A 26497-nucleotide genomic window follows, 5' to 3' on the forward strand; every position below is an offset into this window, starting at 1 on the left:
TTGAACTCGATTCACTTACCAATCGAGGCAGAGCATATTTGTCAGGTCATAATGCGCGAGGCTGGGCGTATTTGTCAGGTCATAATGCGCGAGGCATTGTCAGGTCATAATGTGCGAGGCAGGGCATATTTGTCAGGTCATAATGCGTGAGGCAGGGCATATATGTCAGGTCATAATGTGCGAGGCAGGGCATATTTATGAGGTCATAATGTGCGAGGCAGGGCATATTTGTCAGGTCATAATGCGCGAGGCTGGGCATATTTGTCAGGTCATAATGCGTGAGGCAGGGCATATTTGTCAGGTCATAATGCGTGAGGCAGGGCATATTTGTCAGGTCATAATGTGCGAGGCTGGGCATATTTGTCAGGTCATAATGCGTGAGGCCGGGCATATTTGTCAGTCCCTGAGTCAACAGGAGCCTTAGGCTTTAGGAGATCAGCAGATACAATTGAGGGCCTCAAGAGAGCTGCTGACAGGAAGGTCTACTAATAACCGGTGCTTTGTACGTCACTCTAAAGGTCACAAGCGCGGTATGGGATATGGCTCTCATTTGTGCTAGGATTCCGGCAGATAATTTTGCATTATGGTTCAAGTATGGAATAAGTGATTAGCGTCATTGGTCATGCGCATAAGCGCTCTTGAAGTAATAAGATCAAGTCAAGTCATCATACTTTAAAGTAATTAGATCAAAGTATGTCGCAACACTTCCTGCTAATGAAGTTAAGTGACACTGAACAAAGACAAGGAGATTTTGTCGAACTATCCTCGAGGGAGATCTTACTCGGTAGACTAATTGTGTTCTTGGGAAATCCATTCAGAGAAAATTACTAAAATTTTGAAACACAAGGCCAACTTAAATCGACATGAGCTGCGACATGAGGACTCATTCTCAGTTGATAAAGTTACAATGTGAGGCAGCATTCCGGTTCAATGAAGTTACGATATGAAGCTTAATTTCATTTCCAGTCCATCAAGTTTCGGGATGAGACCACATTCCCATTTCATATTTAATTATTACACCTTTTACACTACTCAATCAAATAATTAATTTACAATTACCTGTATGAAGATTAGTGATACAGCGGAACATTTTACTAACTGCAACTTAAAAGAAGCTATTGAATTACTCTAGGGATAATGCATGACTTCAATTTACGTTGCAATGTCCGTACTGGACGACCGACGTCGCATTAGTGCAGGCTGCAGTATGTTGTGTTGAGTTCATACACTTACAATTGTGCAGTGCGTTCATAATGTTGTTAAATATCAAGGGCGAAATAAAGGCGGCCGATGATGTGGCGGCTCCCTTTCCGGATTGGGACTTAGTGCCCACAAGCCGATCATGGCGAGGGATTATAGGGAGTTGGGATCACAATGGAATATAAATGTTTGTTCAGCGAGGGCTTCATCCTGTGGCCCTGGGTTGTACAATCGACTTAGGACTTAGTGTGTCGATAAGACTTCTATCCTGCTGATGTCTCACTCAGTCCTACGCGTGTAGGAACTTCATCTTGATGATCGTCTTGATTCTTCATGCGCGACGAATAATGAACTTGTACAAGCTTCTATTTAGAGCGTTTCTTCTTTCTCGACTGGTGTATCTGAACTATTTATTATAAATTTTAGCATTATTGTTATTGTTTGCCCAATTCTAGCACTATATTTGTCATCTGAATGACATTGAAGCACTACGAGAAATGGGCCACACTTTGCCCAAATTGCGATGCAATTTTATCCTTGTGAGGTCATTTAATTTCCCAGTTTGGCGTGGCACAATAGCATATCAGTGCTACGTGCAGAAACTATGTCACTAGTTGAACAATATGACCCAATCGTTCATTGTGAGTGTTGTGCATCGTGACATATAAATAATATTGTGTCGCGATCTCACTTTAGACAATTAATTTAGGATCAACGTAAATTTTGAATGTATCGTTTCCAATGTTGAGCGATGTCGCAAAGTAGGAATGACTATCATCGCAGAACAAATACTGTTCCTATCTAGCAAATACTCAATTTGACTGCGAAATATGAGTGCCTTTGTCGGGATGTAAACTCGAACAAGTAAATAGTAAGCGCTCTATCGCGCGTGAGATAACCGTGCTTGAAATCAGATACATTATTTAATTTGGCCAAATCTGCAATTGTACTGATCAAAAAACTATAGTAATTTTTACCGATTCATTAACGTTGTATTCAATTAATGGTTAACTATGTATTCAATGATTTCGTGTTTCAGTTTGTGTGCCACAAGACACGACGTGTAGCAACGTACGTGATCGAGCGTCTCAGTAACGCGGCCGGTGACGTCTTGCATGGTAGCGACGACGACTGCTGATATTCAGAGCAGTTTGCGTCGCCGGAGTTTAGAGGCTTATATTGTTGAGGCTTCCCTCGGCCTCCGCCGCTATACCGGCACCGTCACCGCCGCCACCGAAGCCCTCATTCCGCATGCAAATGAGCGAATTTTTTGCCTCCTCCTCACAAGACCTTGCTACCGACCACGGCTCACGAGAACTGCTATATAAGTTTGCGATATCTGACTGCATTTCCGATGAATGGTTCTTATCTTATCCGGTTCATATATTGCAAAAAAGGTTCAGATAGTATGGGTCTGCAATTGAGATAACTGATGATCAGCTGTTTCAGATTTAAAAATAAATATAGTGATTAGCTCGTGAGTTAGCGACTTACTAGAATCTATAAGCGTCTGTTTGCACAGCCTCAAATGGAGTGTCACTGCGCTGGTGTCCTACACTTAATTCACTTAATTCAAAGGCCAACAGTGACTGAATTGTTATATTGTTATTTAATTTCCACGATCTATTAAGTTACTAATAAAACATCCCGTGAATATACGACCAAAAAATTGTAAGCGGTATTTCATGATACCGTATTTATATCATACGTATAGAAAAATATCTTCGTCTGAACACTCGAATACATACATCTGAGAACTGGATTATAGAAAAACTCCTCACGCTTATAACGATAAAAAAAATTCACATTCGAATTAATAAAAAATTTTCTTCCGTAGGAATTTTTCATATTTTGGAAGAGTGTTCTAAAATTGCTATTAACATTTATTCCAATCGTAGCTAGGCCAGCATATGGCACCTCCATGCATAGTTTTGCTAGCAAATTCACTCAGAAAAATTGTGTTACAAAGATTCACTTGATTGGGTTCAGATTCTATTATCCCAGAAAGAATGAGCCAATGTCTCTTTATTCATGTCAGACATGAATTATTGATCAAGTCGGTCACGTGCAGCCCATGAACAGATTTATGTTAGCCTGACTTAATTAATTATATGTATGGCTGAGTTCATGATCTGTTTCGACCATACATGTTATATGTACAAACTATGCATATTTATTTATGTATAGGCTTTATAGGAAATTTAATGCTACAGAAATGTAGCCTGGGTACATGTCTGATTTTGGTTGAGGGAACATGTCTGATCGCAGTTGAGTGAACATGTCTGATTGCTGTTGAGGGAACATGTCTGATTGCAGTTGAGGGAACATGTCTGATCACAGTTGAGTGAACATGTCTGATTGCTGTTGAGGGAACATGTCTGATTGCAGTTGAGGGAACATGTCTGATTGCAGTTGAGGGAACATGTCTGATTGCAGTTGAGGGAACATGTCTGATTGCAGTTGAGGGAACATGTCTGATCGCAGTTGAGGGAACATGTCTGATTGCAGTTGAGGGAACATGTCTGATTGCAGTTGAGGGAGCATGTCTGATTGCAGTTGAGGGAACATGTCTGATTGATACTTCACTGTCCACCATATCTATTGATCAGATCCCTTGCTTTAGAAGGAGTAACTATAAAAACTTTTTGCTGTTCTCATCGTGTTCTGAATTTAAAATAGACAACTAATTTACTGAGAACTGAACTGATCAATGGTGGAATTTTTGGCGTGTTTTAAGCCACACCCACCAGAGTATGACTCACACTCATCGGAGTATGACACAGACACACCGCAGGCTAATAAGGCGCAGACACAACACAGACACATGTGTGTGCCGCGGCTCACGCTGAGCGCAGGTTAGAGTGTTTTAGAGCCGAGCCAGGGCCGGGACAGAGCAGGACCCCTGCTACGCTAATCCTATTAGCTGAGTACTCCTCAAATATGCCGCAGCATTTCCTTTTAATCCTATTACGCGCGGCTGCCATCCATCGCGCATCCGTACATGGAGTCTCCACGCATACGGTCAGCTCGAGTGGCTGCATGGATGTAGAGCGCGGGTTGTATTCCACTGCTCCAGCTGACCGCTGTGGCTGCTGTGGCTGACTATAACATCTGCAGTGGCTGGCGTGGCTGATGTGGCTGACAAGACGACGTGGCTGATATTCATGTTGCTACTGTGGATGACACGTAAGAGTATTGTCGATAGATACGAATATTGGCGACTGACGCAAGGGCGTGTAGATCGAGTGTGAGCGGACTCAATACAGAGTGCATTGAGTCCGCGCGTATAGAGACATGGGGTGTGCAGGGTGATGACTTATATGTGTTTCATGGCGTGTGTGCGTGTTACACTACAGTACGAAGTGTACAGTTTCTGTAGACTTGTACACTACAACTACAGTAGTACAGAAGTGTACAGAAACTGTACACTTCGTACAGTTCTATTTGAACTTTGTATACATTCTTACCAAACGCAGCACGCCAAAATGAAGATATTTGCCCTCACGCAAATGTTTTTACTATAGATATATTTATTCTAAACATTTCGAGATTGAAAAATCACGCTTTTTTATTATTTGCTTCTAAAAACATCGCAACTCTAATAATTATTGTAAACGTATTACATTTCACACGAGTAGCGGATAATTTGAAGCAAGTTTAGGAATTCTCGGTATTGCCTATGAAGGTTAATTTTTGACGTCAATCGCCATATCCATTCGATACAAAAATTAAGAATTATTTCCACTCCGGGAAGTACTCAATGTAATACAATGCCAAGTCTATATAAAGTGGATTAATTGGGTATCTTTATAAATGTTATAACCGTTATGTAGAAACCATGCAGATGCATGGGAACCTGGAACGATCGATGGTATAGAGTAAAGCGAATATTTTAATTGCTTTTCAAAAAGCATTATTGAAATAAATTCAAACTTTGAAAACTGAAGAAAATTTGTGAAGTTTGAAGTGTTGTTTCGTAAATAATTTTTTGAGGGAAGTCAGTTGCAGTTTACTATGCATGCATGCCATATACGGTACTGTAGACTTCATTATTATAATTATGTCATACTTTAGGTTCAGTGTTAATTATTATTATGATCAAACATTTGTGACACAGTGAAAGATCCAAAATTTGGTGTTAATGTTCAGTCGAGAAGTAAAATCAAACTCTTAAGTGATTTACAATAAACTCAAGTTAAATATGTTGATAGAATACAACTTGCGCCATATATAAAAGGAATTTCCGCAACTCATAATACCAATATGTTCTTCACCATACGCAAAAATAACGTCCCTAGGCGTGCACATAAGAGAATTTTCTGAAGGAATCCTTTATGCTTTTTATGCGGTAGGGCAGCGATCGAGTGGGCGAGTGATGAAGCGAGCTGATAGCGCCCGTGTGTGTCTTGCCTAATGACTTAAAAGCTTCTTGTGTTCACAAGCTGTACTACGTAATGCACGTCAGCGCATCATTACGACCTCGCAGTAGATTGTTAGCTGCGGCAATTATAGCAGTTATCATTATGGATATCTGTGATGAGACCAGCCGGCGATCACAAGACTCAGAACTATCCGGTGATCCTCCATTGACGCCGCCTGAGAGGCTTTAAGCCTTGACTCCGTAAAGGCGATATTGCAGTGAGTGATATGAGACGCAGCCATCAGGTGTGGCTCAACGCCCCCCACAAGCTGGTCGATACCTTGCCCCTTTATTACATTAGCAGGAGGGGCGGCCCTCACTGGCCTCACAGTCCGAAGAGTCCGTTACCGAATCAACAGAAGCGCAACGTAAAAGCTGCGTCCGCCTACTCATTGCCAGCAGCCACAGTCGCCATGGAAACTCTGCGTTCCGTCCAATTGTCGGCGGTCGTCCGGGTGAGTGAGGGGCAAAGGAGGGATCCTGCCACGGCTACGCCTCTCTGTTGTCCGGGTGTCGTGCGTGAGGGGCAAGGGAGGGACCTCGGGAAGGCTACGCCTCTCTGCCGTCCGAGTCTCGTGAGTGCTGCCGCAGCCGTCGCCACGCTGGCTTCCTTGCCCGACCTTCTGCGGGCCCTGCAGGAGCAGCCCAACATGGCGGGACTTTTAGCGGGATTGTCTTCAGCTTATTCTGCAGCAACGCTGCTGGCGCCGTCGCCCCTTGTACTCACGAGCACCTCGAACATGACACCGCATCTGCCGTCCCTGTCCTTCACGGCTACGCAAGTCGCCGCGGTGTGCGAGACGCTAGAGGAAAGTGGTGATATAGAAAGACTTGGTAGATTTCTGTGGTCTTTACCTGTGGCGCATCCGCATTTGAAAGACTTGAACAAGCACGAGGCTGTGGTGCGGGCACGAGCGCTCGTCGCCTTCCATTTAGGCAATTTTCGTGAGCTTTACGCTCTGGTCGAGTGCAACAGATTCTCTCGCGCTTCCTTCCCGCGCCTGCAGGCGCTGTGGCTCGAGGCGCACTACCAGGAAGCTGAGCGACTCAGAGGACGGCCTCTAGGTCCTGTCGACAAGTATCGTGTTAGAAAAAAATTCCCGTTCCCGCGAACTATTTGGGACGGTGAACAGAAATCCCACTGTTTCAAAGAGCGGACCCGGACCCTCCTGAGGGAGGCGTACCTACAGGACCCTTACCCCAACCCCAGCAGGAAGAGAGAGCTCGCCCAGGCCACGACCCTCACCCCAACACAAGTCGGCAACTGGTTTAAGAACAGAAGACAACGAGACAGAGCGGCTGCTATCAAGAATAGGTGAGATATTCAAATTAAATTTTAGTTATAACGTAATAGTTTATTTCTTAGCACTAAACCAAACGGAATTGATTCTCACTTGCGGAAGCAGTTCTTTTGGTCGATTTTCTAAATCTCAGGCATGCCCAACATGACGTCACTCCGCCATTATATGTGCATAAATTTAACTGAGGCACTGCATTGTGCTTGACTGCGAGACGCAATCGTGTGGACCGTGCAGTGTTCAGTCTTGTCATGATACACGCGGTGGAAGACAAGGTAGAACGGCGCCAAAGATGTCGGCGCCACTGGGCATTCATGCATGGAGGCTGGTCAATTATATAACTTTAATGATCGCTGCGTTAATGCCTGTGTAAACATTGGAGTAAATGGCGGCAATGACATTTGTCGTTAATGATTTTGAAAAATTTACAAATTCTTTTACTTAATTCACTTAATAAAATTTGTATTAATTATGAGGATGACAAATTTTTCTTTGATATGCATATTTTATAGATGTTCGATCGCGTTGTGAGCCACAAAGCGGCTCCTATTACTTGAATTTTGTCATAATCACATATTTTGTTACTTATTAATTTCTGTTATATTATCTATTAATATTATTATATTGTATATTAATTATGAAGAATAAATTTTTAGGACCAATTTTATGAGTTTAGGGAAAAAATGAGAACGTGAGGTGGTAAATATTTTTAATGTCATCAGATATATTTAACATATGTTTCCAATACTCGCATATTAACATTCATCTTAATTCTTTCCTTACTCGAGACGCACCTCGGGTACGTTTTGCTTTGCAGAAAGTCAAGATGGTTCTTACATTTTTGGAAATTATAACATTCTGCTAATTAATTTCTGTTTGCGGAAACACATATAATTCCTCGTAATTATTCTAAACTTAATTGTGACATTTCGACTTGTAAAGACACGAGTTTGTAACGGGACCGGCTATCATTATTTTTTTAAGATCCGCCTCAACCATGTCCCTATAAATGACATGCAAATATCGGTGGTGTTATTTTACATGTTAAATTAACGCGCATGTGACACGATTTCGCAGCATGTGACTTGATTGCGTATGTGATTTATTCATGCATTTGACATGACCGTGCATGTGACATGTTCGCATATATATGAAACACGTTCACGACTATGAATTGATCATGTATATATGGGACAGAAATGTTCCTTATCTTACATACAGTTGCATAATATTTGAAAATTAGATTTACCACCTCACGTTCTCATTTTTTATCCCTAAACTCATAAAATTGGTCCTAAAAAAATATCCTTTCATTATGAAAAGAAATTATTCACCATGTGATACGTCTTTCAAAGAATTAAAAATATCTATTTCAATAAACAGTATGCAAGAAAAACTATTGTTAAATTTCGAAGATACAGCTCCTATAATTTCTGACATCGGAATTTGCACTCAAATTTTTAATAAATTACATTTGTTTTAAATAAGTGAATTTAACAAAAAAACTGAAATTCACATGAGGTTCATTATCAATATGAGAGATATATTATACAATTGCAAAGTGTATTCTAAATATCTATGGTAGCTTTGGAAAAACGCATTGAAGAGTTCTAAAGCACAAAGTATTATCAAAAAATGTAGTAGTCCCATCAATGTTTCATAATGTAATTTCCAATATATAGGGCATGATGTCAGTGTATGAATCTATATACTTCAGAACATGCTATTATAACGTACGGGGATATATATCATATAAGTGCATTTGCAGCAATTCGTGGAGTGTCCATAAGGCGGCATAGTTTACTTTATCTTCTATATATAAATCAAAATCTAATTTACAATGTAGCACTCATTGCATGTTCGCTATAGTATGAGGACAAACTGAAGCTTAAATTTGATTAACTGTATGTTATAATCCTTAATTCACATGAATTATACTTGGGTAAAATCAGTCGTAAGTATAAACTTTGCACTTTATACAGTGCCGATATTGAGCATTTATCAAGAAACTTTCAACTCTCAACGAGACTTCAAAAAATTCAAACTCGCGGAGATTTCGTGCGATGTTGCCCGTCGAAGCGAAATGAAAGTTTGCTTGTGTTTCCCTTTATTTAGCGATTTCAAAAACATAAATCTTGTCTGCAGTTGGAGTTTCACGTAACTAATTTTCAGGTCACTTATATTATCAAAATTCCAGTGGAGGTAAATGTTACCCAGCCTAAACAACCGCAGCAATTCTTCACGATGCGATCTGCGGTAATTCTGGTCACTTGAAGACAATGTTTGAACAGTGATCATTTCCATTATCTAAATATGATAACCAGAACAATATTAGAATAACTGATTATTAATGATTATTAGAATTATTGATTATTAGAACAAATTGCTCTAATAATCAACTTACGTTGATTATTAGAGCAATTCTAATGCGACCACGAACATGCGCAAGACGTCGGACCTTGCGAAGACGGCGCGCGTTTTTAAGGTTAACGAAGCGGTTTTTTCCGCAACTCGTGCGTTTATTTGACAAATTATATAGAAGAAAATTTTATACAAATTTTATTAGAACACAAATAACAATCTTCACATAACAATGCGATACAAATTTCTTGAAGAATGAGGAAGTTCGAACTGTGGGATCTTTGAGAAATTAATAAATATTCTGCCACTTGCTTGGGATATATACAACAATTATAAATAATGATGACACTGCAGTGAAAACATGAAATGTGTCAATTGCTGGAGGGCGGTTAGAGAATGTTTAACAATGATTAAATTATTATAGATAGCTTAGTTACGCTCATATTTAATGGTTGATCAGCTGTACTATATAACTACCTATTATATAGTAGTATATGGTTTTATATATAACCTCAATGTATATGTTGCCAACTAAATAACGGATCGTTCATTTACCAGTATCATCTTACTCAAATAATCGGTATCACTAATAGTGACTCAGTATTTCCTTGAAGGTATCTTCTACTAACTCTATGACATATGCGTGGTAAAATATATTGGCAAAGTCATCAGTACTCATGTTGGCTAAATTATTGATTTTGGCTAAATTAATGGTATTTGCTATATCAATATCATTGGCTTGAATAATAGTTTACGCCAAAATAATATTTTTCGGATAAATTATCAGCATAATAATAGTTATTGTCTGAATATCTTTGCTATTACTCCGCTTTACTCGTCTCAATTTAACGATAATTCAAATTCGACCAAATAAAATACGAGTCCTATCATCTTGGGGGGGGGTAAATTGAGCTGTGCACCCCCCTTACCCACACCCCCCATTCACCCCGCACAACCCGAAGTTCTTTTATCGATTTTGGCCCCCAAATTGCGGTAGCTTTTCAATGGAAAAGAATTCCAGCGTAGCAGCGGTGCCGGCGCCGTGCTGGTCCCGTTACGATGCGTTGCGACGATCACGCAACAGCGCCAACAGAGATGTTGGTGACGTATGATAGTGAACAGACGTGATAGTGATGACTACATAGTGCTGCCTCTCCTCAACATACTCCGTACATATCATGCACCTCAACATACTCCACACATATCATGCACCTCAACATACTCCGCGCATATCATGTTCCCCACCATCATGCTGGATCATGTGTCCAGTTATATGTCCCTTAAGGTCCAAAATCACGTTAATTTTCACTCCATATGAACCTTATGAGGGCAAATCCTAAACGGCAGCCCACTCACCCCCCACTCACCCCTCTCCCCACTCCTTCCCTCTCCTCTCTCCCCTCCAAAAACTCCCTCTCTCCCCTCCAAAAACTCCCTCTCTCCCCTCCATAAACTCCCTCTCTCCCCTCTCTATTTAGAGACCTCAACACTCGCTCAAAACTGATCCCGGTCGCCGTAAGTCGGGCCAGATTCTCAGAGATAATCTCGGTCTCGTATATTGCCGGCTGCCAATCCGCGTTCAGCTGCGAAACATCGCGTGCACTGCGTATACTTTTTCACATTCATTAATACTTCACATTCCACATTACTGAATTGCACTTTACATACTCTTTCACCTTCATTATTTGTTCACATTCCGCATCACTTTGTGTAGGAATTGCACTATACATACTCTTTCACATTCATTATTTGTTCACATTCCGCATCACTTTGTGTAGGAATTGCACTATACATACTCTTTCACATTCATTATTTGTTCACATTCCGCATCACTTTGTGTAGGAATTGCACTATACATACTCTTTCACATTCATTATTTGTTCACATTCCACATCACTGTATGTAGGAATTGCACTATACATACTCTTTCACATTCATTAAATGTTCACATTCCACATCACTGTATGTAGGAATCGCAATACTGATACCCATGATGGTGCCACCATGCAGCGATTCTATTGCATTCATTGATTCTAATTCTAATGCATCAAAGATTATAATACCGATACCATCAGTGATATAAACAATGGACTTTAAACTCTAACTGAATATTTTTATTCCTCAATTCTTTTCATTTATAATTCGTGTTTGTTCTCTAATTATTCTTTTCGTGCTCATTTGCCTGTAGAATATAACATGAAAATATTCTTAATACTTACACAAGACCGATTGATGTATCGTACAATTTCGGGGTATATGAACTTTGTCATCCTAAAATGATTTTTTTGTTGATTGATGCCAGTAGTTAGAACATGATTGGATATAATTTATTAAGTGCTCAATATATATGAATTGATGAAAGTTACTAAGTGCTCAATCTTGAATATATATAAGTTATTTAACATTTATCTCCATCATGCCATTTAGTATGTATATTGACGCACGGCTTTTAACATTTACAATGATTGATATACTAGCTTATGAGCAACTCACGAAGATTGCGAACTATTTATTTATTGCTACACGTCCGCGCGTGTGCCTGCGACGCAAATTAACTATAGATTATGATTGATTACTTAAAGTTTTAACGTATAGCATTTATAATGATAGAGAAAACCATGGAATAGTCTTGTTTAGGCACTATTTTTTGAATGATGTAAAATTATTTTGATTGCAATTCGTTTGCGTGTGTTTGGGTTAAAAATGTTAATGACACCGCGTATGTGTCAAAATTGGAAATGAAAACTACCATCATTTTCATATAGCAACTGCTTACATATAACAACTATTATGTACCTTGATACGTCAGTATGAATAAAATTTAATCGTGTACATAAATACGTCAGTACAAATCCAATTTAATACCCAATTAAAAGCCCCAGCTGTTCGTTATCTGATGCACTAACATGGCCGCCGGTTAGCCGGCTTTAAACCGGCCCTAACACTGCTCCGCGGTCTAGTGTATGTCTAAGATTAATAAGCGCGTCGAGATCGCGCTGCCAAAACATCTGGGTTCCCTGAAGTGGGCATTATAGGGCAGCCAGGGCAGGCTTTCAGAGGGCACATTAATGCTAGTATTGAGTTCAATGGCTGCCTCACAACAAGAGGGTATGATCCTGCGCTCCTGCAAAGCTCCTTTGTCTGCATGGGAATAATTACGCAGCTCTCACTACCTTATTTATATGCCCCGTAATTTTGTGCTATATGTCGCCCTAAATACTATATCGGAGTCTATATTTATCGCACATTATACCTTCCACAAAACCGGCGTTAGAAGTATGGGCATATCCATGACAGTTATAATAGTATACAGAGTATACTTTATATCGTTTCGACCTGCGGTATTTGCCGCTGCAAATCTTGTACAAAATTTAAATCCTGTGGAAATTTCAATTTTGCCATTAAATTAAGCTTCGTCAGCGTACACAGCGAGCTGTTGCACAGCTGCAATGCTCGTTAAGACACGGAGCTGTGCTATAGAGCTGCAGTAACAGCTTACATTGTACAGAGCTCGTACACTGAAACAACGCTATATACCGTACAGTCCGTACAGTACAGCTGATACACAACAGCAACAGCTTGTGAGTACAGTACAGCTGTTACACAACAGCAACAGTTTGTGAGTCTAGTACAGCTGTTACACAGTAGCAACAGTTTGTCCGTACAGCAAGCTGTTACACAGTAGCAACAACTCGTCCGCGTAACAGCGAGTTGTTACAGCTGTAACAGCTCGCACGTACAGCCGAAGTCTGGCGTAACTTGAGCCTAATGCTGCGTAAGCCGCGTCACTGCCGCCGCCATCTCCTGCGTATACCGTCCCTGCCAGCCTTACGCACCACTTCCTACGCCCTTATATCTCCATTAATACGCTGCGTGCTGACGTATGATCTACGCCCTTATATCTCCATTAATACGCTGCGTGCTGACGTATGATCTACGCCCTTATATCTCCATTAATACGCTGTGTGTTGACGCGCTTATACTTCGCAACTGCCTTCGGATGATTAGAAGCCACTTTTTCCGAATAATGATGTTTTTTGTTTATATTAATGTTTTTCCATGTGGCATGTATGAACTGCCTTGTACAGAACGTGGCTATTAGCTCTTGTGTTCAAGTATGACACGTATGAAGTGTCGTGTACAGCTGTGTACTCATGTGTACACATTAACGTGCTCAGTAATTCCAATAGTCGCGCGTCATTTCAATTGTAAATTGGCTTGCCTGAGTCGTTTTTGTGGGGCGGCGAAGGGCTTCGTTAGAGCAGCGCAGCGGCCGGGGGAGAGCAGGGCTGCCGGGCCTGCCAACCCGCGGTTGTGTTCAAATGCCGGCCGCTGTTAACAGAGCGGTGCACTTCAATTTATCATTTTTGTTGCTTTTTAATCTCGATTAAACTGAGTGCTATTGAGTACGTTAATGGTTGAAACAACGTTGAATTCGATGTTGATTCGATTTCACATACATGTAATGGACAAATCCTTGTTTTGGATATATCACAGATTTGGATAAGTCACTGATTTGGAAAAATCTTTGTTTGGATAAATCCTTGTTTTGAATAATTTCTAGATTTGGATAAATCTTTGTTATAAAATCTTTGCTTGAAAAATCCTTGATTTGGATAAATTCTTGTTTTGGATAAATCCTTGTCATAGGTAAATCCTAGTTTTGGATAAATCCTAGATTTGGATCAATCCTAGTCATGGATAAATTTTAGTTTTGGATAAATCCTTCTTTTGGATAAATCCTTATTATAGATAAATTCTTGTTTTGGGTAAATCCTTGTTTTGGATAAATATTTGTTTGCATAAATCCTTGTTCTGGGTAAATATTTTTTTAACAAATCCAATTGTTTTGGATAAATCAGTGATTTAGATAAATCCTCGAATTGGATACAGAATAATTATCATTAAATCAGCATAAATTGATCACCATCCAAATTTTTTACAGTTAGCGTTAATCACCATTCAAGTTTACCTATTGTACGCAAATTAGCAGAAATCTCCCTCTCATTTTATTAGAGTATGCAAAAAAACGTAAATTAATACTTACGTTTTATTATAGTCTGCAACTCTGCATGAATCACCATATCTATATCTATTTACATTAACCTGAATAGCTTAGGTGATGTATACATGCCACCACTTATATTTGATTTGCATTTATGGGCAAATACAAAATAATCGTCAAGTAATTGATAATTAAATGAATAAATTTGCTCTCGGTTCGATCACCTTAATTAAGAGTTTACTTCGATTCAAAGTATACTTATGACCAGGGTATATTTTTTTCTGACTGCCAATGTAAAAATACTTTGGCTGTTATAGTATTGTTAGGCTAACGTTATACTGTTATTCTTATAGTATTGCTGTTATAGTATTGTTAGGCTAACGTATAGAAAAGTCGTTGAAGTAAACCATGTGTAGGTATACAGCTTTTGCGGGTTATAATTAATACAGTTTCACTAACTTGGTTTATTTATGTGTGCATTTGTTGAAAGTTGTGGACCCGTCACTGTACAAATCTTAATGTGCCATCAATATAATTAAGCGAATTATGACAAAGTTAAGCAATTGGCGAATTACGATCAAGGTTTTATAGTAGAATTTTGACAAAAGCAGGACATACGACGAATTTTAACCAACAATATTAATATTAGGTGAGTCACGGCGACATGGCAAACTGCGATTGCATGTCAAATCCACCATAGGCTCTGTCAGGAATAGAAATCGGAGCCGTGGCATGGCCGGCCGTCTGCGGCCGTGCTCCGATGCACATGCTTGTAAAAAGTTGTAATTGAACAAATTTCTTAGTGTTAAATTTTTTGGCTGGTAAGAAATTTGTAATGCCATAAATTTGAACTCAGTGTTTTGACTTTTTAACGCGTAATACATATAAATTCTGAAATATTTTTAGAGTTTTTTAACGCATGGATTTTTAAAGTCTCAAAAATAATAATAATTTGCATATAATAAGCAATGTTGATTGCTCGTTATACTGGAATCATACTGTTGTTGATAAGCTAACTAAATTACTACATAAATATGGTGAAGCTTGGGCAAAGATTTCAAATGATAGACATGCATAAATGTTAGGTTAAATACTGCACATATTTCATAGACATAGCTGAAGACTATTAATGCTTATAAAGCAGCTTCTGGATTTGATAGTTGCATCTCTGTAATCCTTTCTGGTTGACAGAGATTGTTGGTTCACATGAAGTGAAGCCTGATCGCTAACTGTATAGCATTAGACTCAAGTCAATCGATATCTTGAACCAGTTCGCTGCCGTGACTTACAATGGACCCAATTTGGGTAGCAGCAAATTAAATTGGCTAATTTTCATGATGGAGGAGCCGTGTGGCAGAGCAGCTCTATGGATGTTCGCTGATTCGTGAAATGCCGAGTAATCCTGGAATTTAGCGAAGATCACTTCAGGAATTGAAGGCATTGTTACGATTTACTGTATCGAATTTTCTATTGTGTTTGGTACTGTGTATTGTATGAAGCAGCTGAGGCCTCTTGCAGTCAGGGCTGTGAAGCAGCAGCCAAATGAAGCGATCACAGATTAAGGCTCACTTTACACCGAGCTCTGGAAGCCTGTCATAGCTGATAACGCCACACACGCTTGATGTTTCCATCCACATACCTTAACGCACTCCAGTTCCTTTGTACGCTGCGGCCGCGGCAGTCGAGTCTTAAAGATAACTATGACGCTTCGTGCATTGTGAGGCCTTTGTCCTCAGGCAGATTGTGGCATATGGCCTCCAAAGATTGCGATTCACTGGCAATTTCACTTTTCACTGCTCTTCTAAACACAGTCTGGGAGTCCAGTCTCAGTTCCAGGCCTCCAGGTGGGAAGCAGATCTTGGAATCCTCGCAACTTGGAGCTCGTTTATTGTACAAAGGATATTCTTAATTTACGAGAGAATGAGTTCCACTCTTGTAACTTGATAATGTATTAAGAAGTATGCCTGGAATGCGGTGCAACACGAAACCCGACGCAAGTAGTTCCCGTCCTGAAAAACCTCAACAAATTTTGTACTAAATAATATGCCTCTCGCGCAGTAGGGGATAACTTGCCTATTCATATACAATAATTTGCTAATTTGCACCAAGATTTTCTCAGTTAAGAATAACTTGTAATTTAATCAATTTTTCGACGATGCCGAATAATAAACCAACAAAAATTGTCGCCGACTGTCCATTAAAAGCGTTTCTGTTAATTTGGATATTCGCGACAAGTAATTTAAAAACAATAAATTCAAAATTATTTGTTTGATTGCGTCTAATGCGATAATTTGTGTCTGAGACAAAAGCGCTTGAAAAAATTTAAGAACCTGTGGTAACAAAGTAGGGAGGTTGATCCCACATCAAGGTTCATAAGAGAAATCTCGATCAGGGTGCAATATAATAAGTACATGATATGTTAAGATCAATAAAATCTTCCGATAAAAAATTAGCCAGTTAATTTTTCATGGTTTATTGAATATTCAAAGAAGATTTAATATACGCATGATATAGAAGGGTTCGTTATAAAATAGTATCAATAATTAATATGATCACGAGACTGATATGTATTCAGCCTTTATTATGAACGAGGTTCAATTATTCTCTTCCAAAGAAATAATTAACATACTATTAGACATGAACACATGAACAAACGAAGCTTGCGTGTATGTGATTACAGCAGCATTACCATGATATTAAACAAATATAACTAATGCAAGATTGTAAATAAGGTACAGATATTTATTCAATGGATAATCACCTCTAATAATATTCAGTAAGTGTGTGCATAAATCATTAATAATGTAGATTGTAATGTTGAAATATTGACTATGATATCAAGCCATGAGTGAACGATGCGGCGCTAATGAAGGGGTATAAGAGTTTTTTATTGTCTAATGTTGCATGGCGGCCAAATCCCTACTGAAAATTATGGCAGGTTTGGTGATGGTCGCACCGTGGGGGGTGGTTGATGTCAGGCAGGGCGACTATGAGTTGTATATACTGAGTGACAAGTCAGGCGTGAACGCAAACATGCTTTTTTCTCTGGAGCTTTCCTTCTCTACTTTCGTTCACAGTATATAAGAAGGATAATTTTAGTGTTTTTTAAGGTTCCCAACTAGGACTGTAACCTTAACTATACACTACCCGTGTTCCTCATAGACTACCCCGGAATCCATTCATATCTCTGAAAATCTCGATCGCTTCTGATCATTTGAATACGACCGTGTGTGACCGTATACCAGCAGTGCATGAACTATTGCTCGGCCGTATAGCCCTTACACACGTTGGCCGTCACGTTAGCCCCCAATGAAGCTATCACATTGTCATCGCACATTTGGCCGTCACGCTAGCCCCCAATGAAGCTATCACATTGGCGTCACAGACGTTGGCCGTCACGTCAGCCCCCAATGAAGCTGTCACATTGGCGTCACACACGTTGGCCGTCACGTTAGCCCCCAATGAAGCTATCACATTGTCGTCACACAAGTTGGCCGTCACGACAGTCCCCAATGAAGCTATCACATTGTCGTCACACACGTTGGCCGTCACGCTAGCCCCCAATGAAGCTATCACATTAAAAACAAGCAATGCGTCCAGAAGCTCTGATCCTCTAGACGAACTGCCGGCGACACATGATAGCCGCGCCGGCCACAGATTGTGTTACGCGCTTCAGAAACATCCTAGAATTTGCTCAACTGATCTTTTGTGGACGCCGTGTAGAGCTTCAATGTAGCATCCATATAGCCGAGCTCTGCCTGATAAGATCTGCGATCCTTTGAAGACGGACGATCATCAACAGGTAGCGCATCAAGATCTCACATTACCTTTCAGAGATCGGACCTCGGGACAGCTCAGCAGTGATCAGTTTTTTAGATCATTCCTGGGATCTCGCTTTTTAGATCGCCGCTCTGATCGAGCTCCATTTGTGCACTTAAAACTTCATTTCTAATTGCACTCATAGAAATTTAGGGAGAAATTACTACTTATGTCATTGCACGAGGTCGATCGTCTCAATTGAAATTGCACTCACAGCTCATATTGAAATGTAATCTAATAACGAATTTAATGTTGTTGCATGCAGTGTGACGTATTAAATGCCCTAGAATGTAACATGATGAGGTAAATGCCTTTGAATGTCATCTTATGAACTATATATCAATAAATCCCATTAGATGTAATCTTACGAATTATAGGCTATTTTGCAAACCATATGCCCTGAACGCTCCAAAGAGCTGGAGCACAGAACGCCTCCAAGAGCTGGAGCACAGAACGCCTCCATGCAGGAGCTGGAGCACATGGAGTAACTCAAGACGCGATGTAGTTCTTCACTTCAAGTGTGCCCCGTCAATAGCTGAACCAACACTCGGAAGATATTCAGGTCGAACCATGCACAGCAACTTACACATTAAAACTCTGCCTGTATAACCGCCGGGCATCTGTACAATTGTCATAGAGTGGGTACTGGTTTTAGCAGGTTTATATGAAGCTCATTGATTGTTTTAGACTTTTTGGTTCATAAATATTGCTGGTAATCTAAGCAGCTGTCATGAAGCTCGAGCGTGCAGTAATAGCTCTTCATCCATCCTTAATTATCTTGATTAAAAATTATTTAAGCAGATTTTGACATAGAGACAAAAAATCTGTTACAAAAAATGGCTTGGATGACTTATAGAATCTCGTTTATGCGATCAATTTTCATTTTACCAAACACAACAAAAAAGTGTATTAGTAGATATGCCATCCACTAGGTTCCAGTGTGTCACAGAACAAAACTGGGCCCGGACGTTCACCTAAAAGTGTAAATGTTTGAGATCGCGGTTGACCCAAGTGAATAGATGTGACTAACAAATTTCCCTGCGTGACCAAATGTGTTATTGACTTGCCGCAATCAGAGTATAATACATACAATAGTTTAACAATATTGCTGTCAGTTGAGAAGCATTCAAAACAATTCATTTAAAAAGTTCCAGCGGCCGCCCGTTCTGGTGGCGGCTTTGTAGGTTCGGCGCAGCAAGATCGCAAGCGAACGATAAGAGGCTTTATAATTCTATATTAAATTTAATTTCATATTTTAAACTTATTCGCTATAAAAGCAACCTAAATGCATGGAGAATGTATTGAATTACTGTCATTACGTCGTTAATTATTCTGTACGAATGAATGCCGTCATACAATCCATAAATTCGACAAAGGAGCAGCACGCAAAATAAGATAACAACCCAAGTTTCGGCAACTAATCACATGGTAACGATAAAGCAAATGCATGTGTCGCTCCAGCCTCACGATGCGACACTGTTTTATAATGCCTTGACAGGTCGTCAGGCTCTGCACATACATAAGGAATGACCCAAGCGTAAATGAGGTCTCGTTCAAAGCAAATGGGACGCGATAAGTCCTAAGTACAGCATAATGACACTCCCAATTTTATTATGACTTTGATAAGGCGTTCTAAAGTATCTTTAAAGGTTATGTTGGCTTCAAGGAGTAAAGAAATACAAGTTCATGTTTACACTGTTCGTGCATTCATGTTTTACGCTAAGGTAGAGGTCTTACTTGCGTTGGATATATTAGGAAATATATTCAATTATATATATTTGCAAAAAATAATAGAAATGGTAGAAGTAGTTCCCTAGTTCCAACAGTATTTTTCATAACATCTGCTCTTGGCAATATATTATCTGTCACTATTTATTATTTAATTTTAAATTATCTACTCATATCACATTATTCACCGCTTACCGAATGGTTATATACTAGTCGAATAGGTCCGTCCATCTAGTTTAGCCTTTGAGTCAATTTCCGAGAAATGGCACCTGCAACCCTTATTTACATCTATGGAGTAAACCCAACTTCTGGTTCTCTTCCCATCGGTTTTCTCCACTTCTTGTTTCTTTTCCCATCAGCTCCCTCCACTTCTGGTTCTCTTTCCATCGGTTCCCTCCACTTCTGGTTCTCTTTTCATCGGTTCTCTGCTTCTGGTTCTCTTCCCATCAGCTCTATCCACTTCTGGTTCTCTTTCCATCGGTTCTTTCCACTTCTGGTTCTCTTCCCATCAGCTCCCTCCACGTCTGCCACTTCTCCCATCGGTTCCCTCCACTTCTGGTACCATCCCCATATGTCTTCTCCACGTTTGTTACTCATCCCATTCGACTTCTGGTTCGGCGGTGGAGCTCAGATCAAAGCTGTGTTGGGCTGACAATCTCTGCATGAGGGGTTAACAGAGCGTCCCCTCTGTGCCTTATGGGGTTAATGGGTCGGGATTAATGATGCTTGGGAACGCTTGTTGCCATCCCGCGGGTGATGAACATGACTGTCTCTCATGACACTTTTGTGACAGCGGACGTGATTTCTTGTTGACAAACTTGCAGTTCACAAAATTTTGTTCAAAGGAATTTTCCAGTTCCTTGATTTACTCAATTCAATGCATGTTCACGTTGCCAGCAAAAATGTTCACAGGTTGTTATTAAAAGGCCCGTCAAGATATTTTTAACTATGAAAATTTATTTTGCTCAATTTAAAAATACTCAATTTAAAAATACTCCCCATGGCATAGGCCTGTCCCGGATTTTTAGGATCCAAATTTAATTAATAACGCAAAGCGGAAAAGCCTCTGAAATAACGTCATAATTTATTGCACTACGACGTATAGCGAGTAGTTCCTGGGATACATTTGATCGAGAAGGACTAATATTTAGGCAATGTATTAATTAGAATATTCCTGTTATTTTGGAATATTTTGCATGAATATTCAGGATTTTTTAGTAGCGAGGAAGAACAAGAAAATGAACCATCGTGTTGAGTCCAGCATAGTCCAGTATATACAGAACACATGATAGTCCCGTATAGCAGCGTGCTTCGTTATATGCTACTTCGCTCTGGGCTTACTTAATGCTAAGTTCTGTTTAACGAATTAATGTTGGCACCTGCATAGGTTTGGTTAAGATTTTGTTATACTGTAGTATTTTCTGTTTTATAAAATAATTTTTACTGCATTATTGTTCTGCTACAAAATGTTTGCGATAGGTGTAAGTTCAGCGTTTGTAAAGGACCTCATTCTAATTGCTTCTTTCTTTCTACGGATCTGATCTTGATAAAGCCCATTTACTATATTTTGCCGCTCCTGTGCTTCGTAAATCTTATAATGGGATAATAATATTATTATTATTGTTCAATTAGCTTTATTGAATTCTCGTTAGTATTAATGAACAGTTATGTCGTTCATGTATTAAATTCGTTCTTTCAAAAAATTATTTGTGAAAGATATTTAATTTCCAACCTCGATACGCAAAGCAACATTCACAAAACGAATTTTTTATGCAGAGTTAAACTTCTTGAGCCTTTTCTATACCAAAGTAATTGAATCCGATATTTTTATATTTTCCAACTAAATAATGGGCTTTCTCATTTCATATTACCGTCTTAATTTACTAGCTAACACACGCTCTCTATACTCCAAATTGCATATTATATTATTTTTAGTGGTGCTCCATAGTCGCACCATTACTGGCCACCTATAAGCCACCGAAAGGCCACCTAAAAAGTTGAGCCACACCGCGCCTACCATATTATAAGAAGACAGCGCAAGCGTCTTGGCCCTGTTCGTCTCGTCGTAGAAGAGCTGCGCATCTTTAAAGAAAGCAGTCGATAAAACGCCTTCAACATCCCGCACGAAAACACCATTTTTTCCGAAGATAGAGACAAGTCGCGGCGCTGTTACTGAATAAAAGACAAGTCTTAAGGGGGAGCCGCCTTGTAGGGAGCTTACTGCACGACTAATGGTCCCGAGCTGCGGGCTGATCAAGAATAATAGACGGCATTCAGTTACATTCGCGTGCTCTAGCCTACGTATCTTTTGATATTAAAATACATCGAATTGCATTCACATACTTGGATTTTTGCGTACTTTTCTGCGTGAGGTGGCAAAGACTCATTCAGTTGTGGTCTACGAATGAATGAAAACGTAGAATGAAAGCAGTAAGTATCAAATTCACATTTCGTAACTTGCGAGCCTTTGCAAATGGTGTATATATGAAATGGGCATTCACTGGCTATGATCTACGTACGTTTATACATGCCCTAGTAACACAGATACATGTACTTACTATATTGATTAAAGTTCATCTGTACACAAGCATTCGTGTGTACAGTGTCATATGTCAGTGTCGTACTTAGTGTGTAGAGTGTCGCAGTGCGCGTATATATTCCCCATGATATAATTAAAATTTAAAAACCTTCTCTGAATTTTACAGAAAGAAAAGTTGTCTTCATTTCCATTTATTCAGGTATATGAGAAATAAGCATGTGAACGGTCAATATTGTTCGTGTCACACATATTATTTGCAGTCAGGCAAGACTTCTTACCGTCCTAATATTCAATCGCTGGTTCATCCGAAAATATCCGAATGTTTCAACAGTAATTTATGTATGCATACGGATGTTGTCCGGGAAAAACTTGTCTCTGGTCTTGTATAAATTATGCCGCAACTGTGAGTCTGAACAGCGTTATAAAGATGAGTTAAAGTTTCAGTAGACCCATGCAGATTTATTCGGAGTTTGTGAATAATGTGTTCCTTTTTTTGATATCATTGACGCACTGTCGTAGCTTTTGAAAGATGTGTTCATATATTATAGTATTTAACAGGAACAACGATTACGATACTACTTAGAGACTCATTAAGTAATTAATTATACAAATTAATACGTAAAGTTTCCCGTCAGGCTTTTGAAAGCCTATTTTCAAGCAATATACGTGAGCTAAATAAGTCTTTTCGTATAATTTACTTATAATAGTTTCAATATAAACCTTCATGCCAGTCTAATACTAAGCGTGTGCTGAACCAGTCCCATCCCTTGCTAAAATTAAGCATATATTGGATAAAGAGTCTGGCGCTCTAATTTTGACCGCGCGCGGATGAGCGCTATAGAGAACTCGAGAGCTCGAGCGCTCAGCTGAAGAGCGCCGCGACCGCAGCAGCCAAAACCCTCGCGCGTAATCCTATTTGTCGCAACAATGTTCCGTTGAGTCATTTTCTGGTTATTTGCTCAAGCGCTGATGGCTGGGGAGCCGCAGGGCTCCCCTAACCCTTCCTCAAACCTGCCTCCCCTCCTTCTTACCCCTCCCCTCCTTCTTACCCCTCCCCTCCGTCTTACCCCTCCCCTTGTACACATCATAAAATACTCTCTTTCTTATCTTGCGTGATCAATATCGCTGCAGCGCATCAGGCATGACTTTACGCTGAGCTTCAAGATGATTTTGTCATGTAATTTAAGGGAGCTTTAAATAAAAAAAATTAAATTTGAAAATGAGACAGGAAATCTAGGAAATTAAATTACTAGTAAAAATAAAAATAAAAATCTAGATTAACAGTTTATGGTGAAAAGAAGTTGATAAAGGAACACACCACCTTCAGATATCAACTCATTTACGCGCGTCATGTCGAAAGAAACATTGAAACAGACAAAGCTGACACGTGATAATCGTGATGATTCTTCATGGCTGATACAGTACATTTCTGTAACAAAGCAAGCTGTGAACAGAAGAGAAGTGGATATTTCTAGTGAAAACAATACTGGCTAGCGGTGTTGTGTTCTATGCACCACCATATGAACGACGCTATTATAAATATTAAGTGGTTTAAGCACAGCTTATGTATGGCTTTCACACGACAAGCGCCGCCGTGGCTACAAATTATGTCCGTATATATGCAGTGCTTAGGCCGTGGAAAACCACGCGGCAACGGTAATTAGGAATTGCTTCACATAATTGCGGCAATGAGACATGGGCTCTCATTTATGCTCTTTTGAGAGTCTTTTGTATAGACCTTCATTTCCAGTTAGAAGGATTATACTGCAGAAAAATCCAAATATCAACATTACTTCGATGCCAGGATTTACTACATTACGATTGTTTTTTTTTATTTTTTAGATTTTTCAGCAAAATTTTTTTGAGAATTCAATAATATTTTCCTGTATCGTTATAGCGGTAGTGTTCATTGAGTGTTCATTGTGTTAGCCGTATTATTGTTTAACCCTGTATACTTAGAGTCTCTGCTATGTTTTCGTTAATAATCGTGGTCAGCATAATCAATATTTACCCTATATTTGTATTTGTACAATAATTCGAACGAAACTAACTCGCAACATGTACTGACGTGATTTCTTTACCTTTTTTTCACGTGATGCACAAACAGCTAAAAAAGCCAACGCTTTCAGCATTTGTTTTTTGAATTTGGAAAACAATGTCATTTATTTCAGAACATTGACTTTATTTTGCAACATTCAACTTAGATAAACTCGCACCAAATCAACAAAAATTTAAATGGATGTTTAAACTGCAAAATATTGTCATCTATACTTGTAATGCACTTTCGTTGAGGCCAACCACAGTACAGGGGGCATACGACTGATTTCGTTAAAGCTTACCCACTCGTTACAACTAAAAATGAAAGCCAAGACTTTTCCGCACTTCAGGAGCAGAAAAATAACTCGTGTTTTGTATTTGTTTTACAGGCTGCACCAACAAGGAGGGTCGTCCTCGACCTCACAGCTCGACACAGAGCCTCGGTCGCCAGGCCTCGACGATGATGACGAAGACCTCATCAACCCTGGGTCCCCGACACCCTTTGAAGAGGATGCGTCTGACGAGGAGACGAGCCTTGGTCAGAGATCGCCCATTTCAAAACTCTCTCAAAGTACAGACGATAAAAATGACAGTACCATAGAATCAGCTCACGGCCACAGCATTACCAGTGACTCAAAAGTAAATGAATTTGAGCGAAGAATGAACTACCCAGTGACGCTGCCTCACTCTGGTCAATTTTTATCTACGGAAAGTCCATCCGGCGATGCATGCAACTCGAGGGCGTTCACCGGTCCATTCGGGAGTATTAATCAATTTCCTGGGGTCTCTTGGGAGGATAAAGCCTCACCACACGAGTTATTCTTTCCTGCTCCGCGAGCACCTTTGCCTCCGGACAGACTATTTCCTATAACATCTGAGTCGGACCAGAGTGCCTTGAAGCTGACAGTCCCCTCGACAATATTCTCACCCTTTACATCAGGCCTTCCTCCCAGATTATCGTTGGCGTTCGGCCCGCCTTTAAATAACTGGTCTCCTTATCCAACGTTCTCGGCTATTAACACTTCTGCAAGTCTAACCTATCCCAGAACTTTCCCTTCTACTTTATCCATTGAATCTCTAATTTCACCTAAACAAAGCAAAAGGCCTGCGTCACCTCTAACTCCTCCGCCTGGTCACTTCGCTTCCAAGAAAGAACTAGAAGACTCTGCACCACCAGGGACGCCTCCATTTAATAAGACTGCCACAAAACCTCATTCTCGGTCCCCCACTTGTTCTCCAGTGACCAAAAAGCATCACGTTGAAAACACGTCCCCTCAGGAGCGACTTTTCCAACCTATCAAGTTAGAGCTTCGACCTGCGACTGATGCCTCGTGACTGGCGGGGCAGTCAACATAGATTGAATTTAATCAAGTCAAAAGAATATTTTTATTGGCAGAACTTAGCAATTAATGAACATCTCATATTCTGCAATGTACATATATCTATGTTTATTTCTCGGTTAAAGAAATTTACACCGAAATGCAGGTTGTTGGTTATTGTATTCTAGGTTGATATAAAGTAGAATTCTGCTATCGACTCCCGCAGGGTGTCGATCCTGTTATCCTTTAAATACGTGCATTTTTACGTATAGTATTGATTGTGTTTTCGTATATAAACAATCGACTTACATAGAAGATTACAGCAAAATCCGTTATAATCTACAAAATTTTTCTTTGACCATTTATCCTGAAAAATGAACAAATATCTTACACCAAAACTGCGATAAAAAAATTATAACTTGTTTTTTTTTATAAAACCATTGTCTTAAATACTGAGCATTTTAAATGAGATGAGAGAATTTAGTGATTAAGATGATTTAATTCTCATTATTCAATCAAGGTAACGATTTATATAAGCGCCGAAGTTTAAAATCATAAAATGGATTCGAATTTATCGATGTTCGAAGGGTACATGCGTTTCGCTAGAAGCTCGCTGCATCGAATTAATTATAACTGCACAGGCTTTCTCTCAATCATGCAATTTCTCTCTTGAATCATGCAACAATGCATATATCAGGATTCATTAATTGATAATATGACGACATTATTTCTTCTGTATTTGTTTTCCAGGATACAATAGAATCCATGGAA

General features: G+C 39.6%; 1 protein-coding gene across 1 annotated transcript; it reads left to right on the forward strand.

The window, feature by feature from the left end:
• The first annotated feature begins 6210 nt into the window (after positions 1-6210).
• On the forward strand, positions 6211-26108 carry LOC108679411 (protein Optix). The gene is made up of 2 exons (XM_018168029.2): positions 6211-6935; positions 24797-26108. The coding sequence occupies exons 1-2, from the start codon at positions 6271-6273 to the stop codon at positions 25740-25742; spliced, it is 1611 nt and encodes a 536-aa protein (XP_018023518.1). The 5' UTR covers positions 6211-6270; the 3' UTR covers positions 25743-26108.
• Positions 26109-26497: the final 389 nt, after the last annotated feature.

The sequence above is a fragment of the Hyalella azteca genome, unplaced genomic scaffold (assembly GCF_000764305.2).
Source record: "Hyalella azteca isolate HAZT.00-mixed unplaced genomic scaffold, Hazt_2.0.2 contig5778, whole genome shotgun sequence".
In the NCBI taxonomy this organism is placed as follows: Eukaryota; Metazoa; Arthropoda; class Malacostraca; order Amphipoda; family Hyalellidae; genus Hyalella; species Hyalella azteca.